The 14,729-nt window shown below is 47.3% G+C and overlaps 3 protein-coding genes across 3 annotated transcripts; 1 reads left to right on the top strand and 2 right to left on the bottom strand.

The window, feature by feature from the left end:
• Positions 1-51: 51 nt before the first annotated feature.
• On the bottom strand, positions 52-1,769 carry N7495_006625 (alpha-amylase; the record flags this gene model as incomplete). Its single annotated transcript, XM_057209276.1, has 2 exons — positions 52-693; positions 759-1,769. The coding sequence occupies 2 exons, from the start codon at positions 1,767-1,769 to the stop codon at positions 52-54; spliced, it is 1,653 nt and encodes a 550-aa protein (XP_057063050.1).
• Positions 1,770-4,797: 3,028 nt separating this feature from the next.
• N7495_006624 (uncharacterized protein) lies at positions 4,798-12,276 on the top strand (the record flags this gene model as incomplete). Its single annotated transcript, XM_057209275.1, has 4 exons — positions 4,798-5,148; positions 5,214-5,389; positions 5,454-12,158; positions 12,228-12,276. 4 exons carry the CDS (start codon positions 4,798-4,800, stop codon positions 12,274-12,276), a joined length of 7,281 nt encoding a protein of 2,426 aa, XP_057063049.1.
• A 529-nt stretch (positions 12,277-12,805) lies between these two features.
• Positions 12,806-14,281, bottom strand: N7495_006623 (alpha-mannosyltransferase; the record flags this gene model as incomplete). The annotated part of the gene is made up of 1 exon (XM_057209274.1): positions 12,806-14,281. One exon carries the CDS (start codon positions 14,279-14,281, stop codon positions 12,806-12,808), a length of 1,476 nt encoding a protein of 491 aa, XP_057063048.1.
• Between the last annotated feature and the right edge of the window lie 448 nt (positions 14,282-14,729).

Raw genomic sequence — 14,729 nt, 5'->3', positions numbered from 1 at the left:
CAGCGAGTTCCGAACATTGGAGATCAAAAATGGAAGAAGTCCTTGTTATGCTCAAAGAATCGTCATGAAGGCCATCGCGGTTGAAAGCAAAGCGACCCAAATAGCATAATCAGAAGCGCCTTTGTTCAGGACCCCAGCACTGTAGCGAGACGTTGCCAGGTCTTCGTAAGAAATGTTATTGGAAGAGTGACCGCATAGTCCACTGCCAGGCATCAAATAGGTGGGGTAAAACACATGGGGTAGTCCCTTGTCCAGAGTCAGTTCGATCTCTGCGTATTCATTGACCGTGTAGTTGGCGCAAGTCAGGACGTCTGTGACAGTCGTATTTCCGGCGTAGGTGTTGGTCAACTTGAAGTCGTAGGAACCGCCATTTGCTCCCTGGTTGTTTAAAAGCATGATCATTTGTTGTCCTTCAACACCCTTTGTGAAAGCGATCTCACTACTTCCTTGGTAGATAGGGTAGCTTGCAGTGTCCGCAAAAGTAGGCGATAGCTTATTGGCCTGTCTCCGAATGAGATTGAGCGTCTTGATGAATTTATAAAGCGGCGCATCGGTATTGTAGCCACCATCACTAAGCCATATAGCCTCTCGGTTCCCTGGGACACCGTTTCCACTGAGATGTTGTTCCTGTCCCTGGTATATTAATGGAACGCCATCGAACAAAATTGTAAATGCCAGGATGTTTTTGGCAAGCTAGACAGGTCAGTTAGACACGGGATTCTGAGGGATGTTTGTTGATGGATTTTAGCTTGACATACCGACATATCCTTAGTCTTGCTGGCAATACGGGCTTGATCGTGATTTTCAGAGAACATGGAGAGCGCTGTAACGTCCGGACATGACGACTTCATCACTTGCGAAATTTGTCCGAGCCTGGAGACATTTCCAAGTGTGAAGGCCTCCAGCATGGCGTAATAGATCGGGTAATTGGGAAGACTTTCGATATATTTTTCTTGATAGCTGCAAATAATGTTGGGATCTTGTTCCAGGACTTCTCCAGTCATGAAACCGCCAACCTTGTCGCCAAAATTCTTTAAAAAACTCGGGGTGACGTGCTTGGCGGCATCGATACGCAGCCCATCAATGGAATATGTGTCGATTGCGGACGAGGCCCAGTTTTCCAAGAGTGTCTGAACGTCCTCGTGCTCTGTATAGAGATCAGGCAAGGCTACAGAAGTGTCACCCGTTTGACAAAGCTGTGCATTTGTCATATTCTCCCAATCTGTAATTTTGCAATACGTGTGGAAGTAGTCTGCGTTGTTGAAAGGCTTGAAGACAGAATAATCAATGTGCGTGGCCGGGTTTTCTCCATTAGTGATATATGCCATGTTGTTAATGACAGTATCCATCAACAAGTACATGTCGCGATCGTGAAGGGCGGCACTGAGGTCTAGCAAGTCTTGCTTCGTTCCGAAGTTGGTGTTGAGAGCATTAAAGTCCGATGGCCAATATCCATGGTACGCTTCACCGTACGAGACGCTACCAGCAATGTTTTCAATGATTGGTGAGATCATCACCGCGTCGAAACCCATTCCTTGAATGTAGTCCAGGTGATTGATCATGCCTCTCCACGTTCCTCCACAGTAAAGCCCTGCTGTGGTATTGCACGCATGTGTTGTTGAGCCGTCTGTACGAGCGAATCGATCCGTCATGGTTTGATACACCGATCGTCTTTTCCATTCTGCAGTGCTTGCAGCTAATGTAGAACCAAAGAAACCAGTGACAGAGATGAATCCTGCCCAACAGCAGAGACTCGGCTGTAGTAGCATGTCGCTGATTATCTTTTAAAAAAACCCCGCCAAAGTGGTATTATAAGGAAGTTGATGCAACAGAGGTGTGAGATACAGGGGAAAGCGAGAGTTTGAGTGGGACAAGCGTGAAATAACGAGAGTTGTCAAATAGAAGGAGTCTGAACGAGTGGCTGGCCTATTGGAGTTAAAAAAAGCATTGGTCTGAAGTCTGAGAAAGCATAAAGAAGGAATGTTCAAACAGATTAAAGAAAGTAAAAAGCGCTAGGGGTGGAGAGCAGGACAAAAGTTGGAGGTAAGTGAAGGCTAGCCAAGGAGTGAAGAAACCAAGAGGGGCAACATCGCGTGAGGCTTGTCAATACAAGCCCTAAGTCATTTTAGTGCCTGCAGGCCCGCGATTCGAAGAGGTATTCCTTGGTTCAAAGGCCAGTCTAGCCGAGTGTAGGTTTAGATACTCCGCACATGCATCGCGTGGCCCGTCGGGATTAACTTTTTTGCTTATCTAATTCTGGATAAATCAATTGTTTCCATGAAATTTATCAAAAACATCCATATAAAACCCGAATGAGAGACAGAGAAAAAGGGACATTGTAGGGGGTATTCTAGGGTATAGGACGGTTGATGTGTAAGGGGTGGGGAAATTAAAGTATAGTTCGTCAAAAAGCTTGGAAAACAGCATCCACTGATCCGAACTAGTTTCAGATATCAAAATATAACGGAACATCCGGCTATCCACCCTTGAGATATTGTATGTTTCTGCCATATTTTAGCACCTACAATGGCAATTGGAGAGCAGAAGATCGAGGATTTTAAGGAGGGTTGTGGCAAACGAGGAAAACAAAGGTCACAATCTGAGGGATCATCCCGAGGTCAGGAACAAGAGTCGAGCCCGGCCCATGTTAGCTGCTGATTCGTGATATTAGGTACCAAGGTTTCTCCCCTTGTCCACCTACCCTGGTCAGACATTTAGTCTCTGAATCCACTTCACAATAGCTATGAATCCAACTGGGCACCGTTGGGACACAAAATGGAGAAAAGACTGAGACATTGAACAAGTGGAACTTGGTTTCGGCATACCCGAAGCTGAAAGCCGGGGTTCAACGTTCAAAGTGAGGGGACAAACATCCTTTTAACCTTGATAGATTGAGATTATAGATAAGCATGGGAAGGGCTACATAAATTGGCTATTTAGAAGTGTTTCGAATGGACGAACTTTACGGATGTCAGAACCTTGGGAGGTATGGCCACTCGAAAACAGAAGATTGAGTGGAGAGCAATAAGAGACGAGCCTTGCGCACCTGGGGGTGTAGCTTTGCAGATCTCCTATGTCTGTTGTACAGGCCCTTGGGACCTTATCCACTAGCGCAGAGGTTCCTGCGTCTGGTGGCTTCTACGACTATCTTGAACCAATGGAACAATATTTAGGTCAATTTTGGTGGCGTACGGGTTTCAGGGGGCAGTGGTGCTACCTATTAAAAAGAAATCACATATCTCTGAAAGTAACTTGCATTGCATCTATATGCATGCATGTTGGAAGGTCACAATGGATGCATAAAGTGAGCACTTGCATGAGACTTGACTCGGAATGGATCCCACTTAGATTGTGAGTGGGCATATTGTCTACATTGACCCCTTTTCATGTTGCACGATTACTCTTCTACCACGTAGTGAAAGTAACATAAAATGAAACTGGCACCTATACCAATCAGGCCAGTTCAGAGAAAAAGCATGTCTGATAGGGCTAGCGTATTTAAGTCGGGCGTGGTCCGTACTTTTAAGGGATCGCCATTGGTTTCGATTGACTTCGGTAACAGTTTTCTGGTTTCCGGAGTAAAGCCGATCAGACCTAGATAGATGTATCTGTATTTACCTCGGTATTTATGTATTTTAAGTGAGGCTTGAAAATTACTCGGTTGGTACTCCACTATGTATTTGTATTTCAGGATTAAAATCCGACTAATCGGTTAGACCCACAGATGGATTGCGGCCCGTATCTTGTATTCCCTTCTATCGTGATATCGAGCACGAGGCAAATCTTACTGCATTTGAGAACCTGCGTTTGGACGAAATTGAAATTAGCTTATCTACCTATGTAACAAACCTGAATTTTACCGCGCATGAAATGGGGGAACTTTGGCGCAAGTCTCTCGGTACATTATATATCTAGTGAAATAAGTAAATCAAATAATGAAAATGAAAAGGGGAAGTCTCCGATATGAGGTGTGGGCGAAGATGGATCCATCCAAAAAAAAAAAAAAAAAAAAGAAATGGGGCTCTCAAAAATAAATTATTATGAATATAGCAAAAATAGAAAAACTAGAAAAAAATGCTACACCCTAGTTAGGCCAGATACGAGAACAACTCGCCTCATACCCATTTTGGACAATTGAAGCGGGATTTAACGTCTTCAAACCAATGGCAGGTTGCTTAATTCTGCGGTTCAAAGGCAAAATAGCGAGATATGTAAGAAATAATAGATCTATCAAATCAAAAATAGAAAATCAAATTTCAAATCAGGGCTTGGCGGAGGGCGAACCAGGCTCAAGTCGACCTCTTTACAGGTCTTTTACAGGAGGTCTCTTCTAGCAGCACGAGGTATGCATTAATGCCAAGCTCCTATTCTCTGGTCTCGCCTCGTTTAGCTGGTAAATTATGTCTCATCCACCCGTACTAAATCTATTCAGCCAGTTATTTTTATCGAGAGCTTCAACTGCAAGCCACTAGACTGACCGCGTCTTAGCAAGGTTTGGCTATGGGATTGAACCCTTTTCTTTATCTTAATCTTTTTCTTCGTCTAACACTTATCCTCCTTGTTGCATCTTTTCTGTCACCTTCTGCATTTTATTGAATGCCGTCCACTCGTTTTTGACAAAAGAAGCTATTTTTGGCCATCTCAAGATACTCGTGCTATACGTATCTATTAGCTAGGAACACCAAACGCCTGTTCCCTGACTGAAAACATCAGCCCTACAACCTCCAAATCTACCAATTTCTAGACCTTCCAACCGGTGTGGTGGGTATATAGAAAGATCGCATATCACCGATAATCATGGGGTGGCTGCGCTCCAGTGGGCTCATTGCCCTACTCGCAGCGACTGCAACAGCTTGGCCGTACGACCCAGATTTGACAGAATACAATCTGAACGAAAATAAAACAGCAACCAATCCTGCAGACTACTATGGATACTGGACCGGTCACGATTTCCATCCTTCCCCAGAAAACTGGCGTGTCCCATTCTACACGCTATTCTTGGATCGTTTCGTCAATGGTGATCCTACAAACGATAATATCAATGACACGTATTTCGAACATGACCTGAATTCAAACCAAATGCGCCATGGTGGTGATGTGGCTGGACTGCTGGATACACTGGACTACCTACAAGGAATGGGAATTAAGGTTAGCCCTACAACTCTGAACTGTGACCGCAGCGGAATCGCTATTAATGCAACGAAATTACCTAGGCCCTCTACATCGCCGGAACCTCCTTGATGAATCAGCCTTGGGGATTCGACGGATACTCAGCTCTTGATACCACCTTGCTCGACCAACACTACGCTACTATTACTGCGTGGAGAAATGCCATCACCGAGATTCACAAACGTGGAATGTATGTTGTCTTTGACAACACAATTGCAACGTAAGTGCTTGGTTTCAGTACCTAGGTATGAAGAATTGAAGTGACTAACGAGATGCTTTCTTAGCATGGGTGATTTGATCGGATTCGAAGGCCATCTTAACACCACGACCCCCTTTTCTGAGAAGGAATACAAGACTGTCTGGAAGACTAATCGTCAATACGTTGATTTCAATATGGGAGAAACGTACAACAAAACCTGCAACTACCCTCGATTCTGGTTCGAAAATGGATACCCCGTTGTGCAGACACAGATTCAAAACTTGGTTGGCTGCTACGACAGTGATTTCGATCAATACGGTGATGTCGAGGCTTTCGGTGTGTTCCCTGATTGGGAGCGTCAGTTGGCCAAGTTCGCCTCCGTGCAAGATCGTCTCCGTGAATGGATTCCGAGCGTGCGAGAGAGATTGATTCGTCACTCCTGTATCATTATCCAATCGCTGGATATCGATGGCTTCCGTTATGATAAAGCTACGCAGTCAACAGTAGATGCTTTGGCAGATATGTCAGCAGCCTATCGAGAGTGCGCGCGAGAAGTTGGCAAAGAAAACTTTTTCATTGCGGGTGAAATCACTGGTGGTAACACCTTCGGATCCGTGTACCTTGGACGAGGCCGGCAACCCGATCAGCGTCCTGGCAACTACACTGATGGTATGCTCATGACAAACGAATCGTCGTCTATATATTTCCTCCGTGAACAAGGCAAAGAGGCTATCGATGGTGCGGCCTTCCACTACTCGACTTATCGTGCCTTGACCCGATTTCTTGGTATGGACGGTGAGCTTTCAGCGGGTTACGATGTGCCTGTCAACTGGGTTGATGCATGGCACGATATGCTTGTGAGCAATGACCTTGTCAATGCCAACACCGGAAAATTTGATCCCCGACACATGTTTGGTTCTACCAACCAGGATGTTTTCCGTTGGCCTTCTGTTCAGTATGGTATCGAAAGACAGCTCCTGGGTTCATTTGTGACTACCTTGCTTATGCCTGGAATCCCACTTCTCCTGTGGGGTGAGGAACAAGCTTTCTACATTCTTGATGCTACTGCGGAGAATTATATCTATGGTAGACAGGCTATGTCAGCCGCAACGGCCTGGCAAACTCATGGCTGCTTCTCCTTAAACTCTTCTCAGTACTACAATTGGCCTATTGAGGCTGCCCGTCACGGTTGCAGTGATGACACAGTCTCATACGACCATCGTGATCCCACTCACCCACTGCGCAATATCTACAAGCACATGTATCAACTCCGTGAACAATACCCTGTATTCAATGACGGTTATGCCCTCGGAAACTTGTCAAACATCACTTCCTTTGTGCAATATCCCGGTTCAAGTGGAACACCTACAGAAACCGGAATGTGGTCCGTCATTCGGAGTGCTCAACTCGACGTCCAGGATCTTGGCTCGGCTGCCGACAACCAGGCCATCTGGCTTGTATACCAAAATGTCAACCGTACCCAGGATTACACGTTCGACTGCACTAATATCAACACTTCTCTGGTATCTGCTTTCCCGACAGGTACCAAGGTCAAGAACCTCTTCTACCCGTATGATGAGTTGACCCTTATTGATTCCCCGAAGAAAACATACTACAATGGGTCTCAAAAATGGAATGGTTGCTATCCCAACATGACTATGAAAGCGTACGAATTCCGCGCATACGTTCCTTATGATTCTTTCAAACTTCCGAGGCCCATGGTGACCAAATTCACACCCGGTCATGACTACCCTTTGAAGTCAACAGTGGCTCCCAACCTTTCGGAAGACGTTGAGATCGAGTTCTACTTCTCACAGGTGATGGAATGTGATTCCATCACCAATGGTTTGTCGATGAATTCCTCGACTGAGATAGGGCAAATCCCAGAAATCAGATCAAGCACTATCAAATGTACCAATATCACCACTACTTCGACCACATACACCGGTCAAATCCCTAGCGTCTGGAAGTGGTCGGCAAATTTGACCAATGTTTACAACGGCGTTCATCGATTGACCCTTACAAATGTCACCAACAATCTCGGAGATGATAAAACCAACGCAGTCGACCACTTCTTGTTCCGCATTGGCCAGCACGATAATCCTATGGTCTACTCATCCGCCAACTATTCCACCAGTCTGCTTCACCGGGATGCCAACGACACTCTTTTCATCGAGCACCACGCTGCAGGCGCTGATAAATACCGTTATACCACCAATTGGGGTACTTCGTGGTCGAAATGGATCACGTATAATGGAGGCAATGACACGATCACTGAACTTGCTTGGACTGGATCCAAGAAACAGGACTGGAAGGGTGATCACGTTCGTGTAGAGTACTGGAGTCACTGGACCGGTAGCAGCGACTATGTACAAGAAGGTGATACCAACTGGGGTCACTCAGTTTCGCGTCGTTGGCCGCATGCCTGGTTCAATGGTCCTTATAACCAGTATGGATACGACGGCGGTCTAGATTCAGACATTAAGCTTGACACCAAGGACGGGATTTGGAAGTATCATTTCACATATGAATGGCCAGCTGTCGGTCAAGTTAATATCTGGGGCATGAACCCTAACGGAAAGCCGGACGAGAGCTGGGTGTTGGGTGATGCCGATGGTGATGGCATCTTGGACAGAATGCCACCATCTTCCCTATCAACTACTGTCATCAACATTACCGAGCCTCCACCATCCCCACATCTGTCATGGCAGGTTAACATCAACGATGGCAGCTATCGCTTTACTCTTACACCCGTTGGATCGCAGTCATGGCAAATCGCTCTTTACATTCTCTTCTGGATCATCCCACCCATTACCGGTGCAGCATGTGTCTACATCTTTATGAAGTCGTTCTACAAGGTCAAGTTCAACGAAGTTGGCATCAGCGAGAAGCACAACTTTGCTCCCATGGTGTTCTTGAAGAAACTTAAGCCGTTCGGTAGTTCGACCGATGGATCTGGAAGCGCTCTTACACGTTTTGGCAACAAATCTGGTTTCATGCAGAGTACCACCGCTTTAGGGGCCATGGGAACTGGCAAGCGTCGCACCGTTCTGATCGCTACTATGGAGTACGACATCGAGGATTGGGCCATCAAGATTAAAATTGGAGGTCTTGGTGTCATGGCACAGCTGATGGGAAAGACCCTTGGACATCAAGATCTGATCTGGGTCGTTCCTTGCGTCGGTGGTATTGACTACCCTGTTGATCAAGTGGCGGACCCAATGGAGGTCACCATTCTTGGCAGCAAATATCAAATTCAAGTCCAATATCACGTTCTTAACAACATCACTTACGTGTTGCTCGACGCTCCAGTGTTCCGCCAGCAGTCAAAGTCCGAGCCATATCCCGCTCGTATGGATGACCTTGACAGTGCAGTGTACTACTCTGCTTGGAACCAATGTATTGCACTTGCGATCAAGCGTTTCCCCATCGATCTTTACCACATTAACGATTATCACGGATCTGTTGCTCCACTTTATCTCCTCCCCGAAACCATCCCCGCCTGTCTCTCTCTCCACAACGCCGAGTTCCAAGGTCTTTGGCCAATGCGCACCCAAAAGGAGCGTGATGAAGTTTGCAAAGTGTTCAATCTTGACGAGGAGGTAGCTCGGCGCTACGTCCAGTTCGGTGAAGTTTTCAATCTGCTTCACGCAGGTGCCAGTTATCTACGTGTTCAACAGCAAGGTTTCGGAGCTGTCGGTGTGTCTAAGAAGTACGGTAAACGATCTTACGCTAGATATCCCATTTTCTGGGGTTTGCGAAAGGTCGGTAACTTGCCCAACCCTGATCCTTCTGATGTTGGTGAATGGACTAAGCAGCCCACCAAGGAGGAAGATATCACAGTTGATCAGCAGTACGAAGCTGGCCGCGGTGAACTCAAACGACAGGCCCAGGAGTGGGCAGGTCTGCAGCAAAACCCAGACGCTGATTTGCTTGTTTTCGTCGGTCGCTGGTCTATGCAAAAGGGTGTTGATTTGATCGCTGATGCCATGCCTGCTGTCCTCGAGTCCCGCCCCAATGTACAAATCATCTGCATTGGTCCAGTTATCGATCTTTATGGAAAATTCGCTGCTCTGAAGCTTGGTCGCATGATGGAGGTCTACCCTGGTAGAGTCTTCTCGAAGCCAGAATTCACTGCCCTCCCCCCATTCATCTTCTCTGGCGCTGAATTCGCCCTTATTCCGTCCCGTGATGAGCCTTTCGGTCTTGTTGCCGTCGAGTTCGGTCGTAAGGGTGCCCTCGGTATTGGTGCCCGTGTCGGTGGTCTTGGTCAAATGCCCGGATGGTGGTATAACGTCGAATCAACCTCCACATCGCACTTGCTCACGCAGTTCAAGTTGGCCATCGAAGCTGCATTGAACTCCAAGGAGTCTACCCGTGCAATGATGCGTGCCAGATCTGCGAAGCAGCGTTTCCCCGTTGCCCAGTGGGTCGAGGATCTCGAGATCTTGCAAAACACCGCCATCGAAGTTCACAAGAAGGAAGTGGCCAAGGGCCACGGTCGCCCTCTTACTTCAAACGGTGGTTTCGGTGCTATTGGTACCCTTAAATCCCCTCCTCTGGGTGGTCTCAGCCCCATGCCTCCCTCACCCGGCCCCGGCTTTGGTGGCTTCCCTCACTCCAGAGATAGCAGCTACTCCAACTTTAGTCAGGTACTCGAGCTGGGTCCTCAGAAGCGGAGCACCATTTACAGTCGAGACATTAGTCCTTCAGATATGGAGAAGCCGAAGTCTGGTCTTGGCCGCTCTCTCTCCCTGGGTGTGCGTTCCGGTCCTGGTCACCGGGGCCGTCAGGGCCGCCCACAGCAAGAGGGAGGTCTTGAAGAAGGAAACGAAAGCTCCGTTGAGAGTGATTACGAAACCAGCGACGATGAAATAGGACACAGCATGTATGGCGATGATGAGTACACCCTCACACCTCAACAGGTTGAAGAAGAACGACGGGCACAGGCTGCCCTAAGAAACCATGGCAATACTCTCGCTGGTCTCTCTCAGTCATCGAGACAATACAGTCAGGACTCTTTGGCACAGCCAAGGTGGCCTTTACCTCCCTCTAGCCCCATCACACCTCCAGTGGCTACTGACTCCCTTCTCCTGCCTCCTCGACCTTTGACTGAAAGTCACAGATATAGCAATGCGTCTGTCCTGTCCCTTGATTCCGTCGTTGGTGACAAGAAGGACTTCAAGCTGCAGAAGGTTGATCCCTTCTTCACTGACAATACAGGCGAATATTACCACAACTTCGAGGACAAGCTGAAGGCCCTAAATGGTTCCAACTCGGAGAGTCAGCTCTGTATCGAAGAGTTCTTGGTGAAGAGTGAACAGGAATGGTTCGACAGATTCCGCAATGCTAAACTGGGTCGCCACAAGTCACCAACACCATCCATGTACCGCGGAAAGCACAACGCATCGCCTGCCGTCTCTATGGTTAATGACGAGGCATTCTCTCACATCGCTGATAGTGATCCGGAGTCTGAGGACGACGAGTTCCTTTTAGGAAAAGACTACATCGCTCCCACTGGTTTGAAGAAGTGGATGCAGATCAAGATTGGTGACTGGCCCGTCTACTCCATCTTCCTTGCCGTCGGTCAAATCATCGCCGCCAACTCTTACCAGATCACCTTGTTGACTGGAGAGGTTGGTGAAACCGCAGAAAAGTTGTATGGTATCGCGACTACATACGCCATCACCTCTGTCCTTTGGTGGCTTTGTTACCGGTACTTCAAGTCTGTCGTGTCTCTGTCTCTCCCTTGGTTCCTCTATGCTCTTGCTTTCCTCCTGATCGGTTCCGCTCACTGGGTTGATGATAGCTTCAACCGTGGATGGGTTCAAAATATTGGAAGCGCTATTTATGCTGCGGCTTCATCCAGTGGATCGCTCTTCTTCGCCTCCAATTTCGGCGACGAAGGTGGTGCTCCTGTTGAAACCTGGATCTTCCGTGCCTGTATTATTCAAGGTGTCCAGCAGGCATACGTTATCGCACTTTGGTACTGGGGATCTACATTGAGCCAGGCATCTAGCTCTGGTACTTTGGATTCCGACTCTATGATTTCAAATAGCTGGAAGATGTCTGCTATCTGCTACCCGATTACTCTCCTCCTTTGCGCAATCGGTGTTCTCATGATCTTCGGTCTACCTAACTACTACCGCCAAAAGCCAGGAAAGGTTCCATCTTTCTACAAGTCCTTGGTCCGCAGAAAGATTGTCCTGTGGAACTTTGTTGTCGTCATCCTGCAAAATTTCTTCCTAAGTGCTCCTTATGGTCGTAACTGGAGCTTCCTTTGGACCTCTGCCCACACCCACGGATGGCAGATTGTTATCTTGTGTATTGTATTTTTTGGCTTTGTTTGGTGCATCTTTCTCTACATCATCAGCAGATTCTCCAAGCGCCACACCTGGTTCCTGCCTGTGTTCGCCTGCGGTCTCGGTGCTCCTCGTTTCATCCAGATCTGGTGGGGTGTCTCTGGTATCGGTTACTACTTGCCCTGGGTGGCCGGTGGGTACACTGGTGGAGCCCTTGCATCCCGTAGTCTATGGCTATGGCTGGGAGTGATGGATTCAATCCAAGGCCTTGGATTTGGTGTGATTCTTCTACAGACCCTCACCCGTGTGCATATGTTGTTCGCCCTGATTGCTTCTCAAGTTATCGGTTCCGCTGCCACAATTTGTGCTCGAGCTTTCGGCCCCAATGCAACTGGCCCCGGTCCTATCTCTCCTGATGTAACAAAGGGTGGCCAGGCCTTTGCAAACGCCTGGTTCTGGGTAGCTCTGTTCTGCCAACTGCTTTGCTGGTAAGTTCTTTCTAATCACTATTTCATCTTCAAACCCGAGAACATATGGCTAACGATATCACCTTATAGCGGCGGCTTCTTGCTTTTCTTCCGGAAAGAACAGCTCTCGAAGCCTTAATTTTTCCCACATGATTTTGCATTGCATCTAGAGTTGATTTACTTAGAACGTCCAATCGCGAATTTGTGGGCTGTATATCTGTCACTACTAAAGCTTGTTACGATTTCAAGCCGTCACTCTCTTTTGATTTCTTTCCATATATCACATCACACACACGCATCATGCCTTGGAGTGATCGGCTCCATATTGGCTTGACGACTGTTCATCTGCATCGGCTGGCTTGCTGCATTACATGGATCTCGACTTCCCTATCTCTATTCCATCCATTGAATTATTCACTCTTTCTTTCCTGGCGGTGATGTTGTTACTTACATATAGCACTTTTTCTTCCCCCCCCCCCCCCCCCCCCCCCCCCCCCCTACCCTTACCTTACCTACCAAAGCATTTTATTTCCAAGGTTGCATGTAATGTTACTATGTATACTTGAGACTCATTTACAGTTCAATACCACTCTACGGTGGAAATGCCATACAATGTTTAACTTTTTTTGCATTCTTAAATATGTAAACTACACTTCTAAATTCCACCTCTATGTAAACTGCGGATCATCGTCATGCGGTTGGGCAAAAACGTACTCGTAATATTCATCGACCTGATCGCAAAGATCATTCTTATCTTCCCAAGTTTTGAAATCAAATGGGAAATTGCAAGTAACCCACTTGGCTTCTTCCCAGTAGGCCTTCTCGGCATCCCAGCCAAACCGCCGTATAGCATCGGCGGGTTCAGTCCATATGCGTCCGAAGGAGCCATCAGTGTTCGTGGTAGCGGTACTTGAATCGCGGTTCGGATTAAGTATTCCAGTTCCCACGTTGAATTTTGGATAATTTGCATGAATGAAGAACATCCGGGGCGCCGGGGCGATGGATGGATCTTTGACACGCCATTTGCCCTGCTGTGTGAGGGCGTAATCTTCGCGCGGATCTGATTGGGCCATGCCAAAACCGACTAGATTTTCTTTACCTCGCGAATGCCCGATCCTCTGGACACTTTCACTGACAGTGTAGAAGGGTTCACCCATTACGGAAGCAGCCTGCAGAAATGTCTCTTTGTCGCCTTCGCCAGGGGCTCCCTGGGTGAAAAGTCGATAGTAGTGAGATGGACCATAGTAGTTGTAGTAGGCCGAGAGCAAGAGAGACAGGAAGTGGGACTTTTTGGACACGAGGATGAAACCGGTCTCTGAAGACTGGCGGGCTATCATGGCTGGAACCTCTTGATTTGAAACCTTGTAGTAAATAGGAGCTGTCGAGGAATACCAGAAGTCGGGCCAAATTACCAAACCAGTGGAATTGAAGGGGTCCGAGTCGAGTAGCTCCTCGGGTTTGAAAAGAGGGAAACAATCCGCATCCATCCAGACGACCTCCTCAAAGGACGAAAGGAGAATTGCAAAGACCTTTATTTGAAATTGCTGCTCAATTTGGGTCTCTAACACGTCGCTCAGCACGAAGCATTGCGCATTCAATGCCGGAAGCACCTCGTCACAGATCTTTTTTTCGTACTCTGTTGCATCGTGCATGTACAACTCAACGGGTAATGTCGATCCTGTCCGGCGAAGCATACGTAATGAGGCAACAAAAACAGGTAGATACTCTCTACCTGCAGCAGATACCAATCCTCGCGTCCCCGCCGTGTGAACAGGTTTTAAATCATCCTTAGCACTTCGAATATCCTGTATAAAAGAAGAATGGCTGGAGGTCATCGCCCACTCGCACTCTTCTGTTAATTGCAACAGATCAGGCCGAGGAATTTCATTTTTGGCATCGAAGGCTAAGGCGCCCACCCCAATTTTATCTGTGGAAGGTGGGCAGAAGGGATTGTGAAGGTTTAGAATTGGATGAAAGGCACTCCAAAACTCCATTTGTCGGTCTACCAGAGGATGATCGATAATACGGTCCGGTATTTTGGGGGCCGGGGCTTCTTTATTCGGGGTATAATATAGGTATATAATGCATATTGACAATGCAATGACGGCGAGGACGATAGGCTTCGCCCGCGCCAGCCTGATCATTTTGATAGGCCGTGGCGAGACTGGTTATAGGATCCTTTGATTTGCAGCTTATTGTCGTATATACAGGCTTGGATCGTTGAACGTCCGAATGTGGCGCCCCTAGCCGTGGATTGCGAAGTTGTGAGAGGAGGGCCGAGGCTTGGTCAGTAAACGGATGGAAGTGGAATAGCCTCTGACTATTGTTGGCTTTGGAAGAATTGAGCAGACATTGCGTAGAATTGTGATGACAAATGAGCACAGCTCAATCAAATAAGTTCAGAATAATAAGGTCCGGAACAACTTCATTCATGGTGCCACGGATGTTGAGAACGTGACATTGCTGCCATTTTTATTAGGCAAGACTATATTGACACCTTGAAACTAGAGTTTATGCCTCAATAATTAGGTGTCAATCATACTGAACTCTGTATATGGATAACTTTTTGAATCAAGGGCCAAAGACTTGAAA

The sequence above is a fragment of the Penicillium taxi genome (genome assembly GCF_028828555.1).
Source record: "Penicillium taxi strain IBT 34144 chromosome Unknown utg000004l_segment0_segment0, whole genome shotgun sequence".
Taxonomy (NCBI): Eukaryota; Fungi; Ascomycota; class Eurotiomycetes; order Eurotiales; family Aspergillaceae; genus Penicillium; species Penicillium taxi.
Note: the sequence above shows the minus strand (reverse complement) of the source record. Positions and strands in the feature narration are given on the sequence as shown.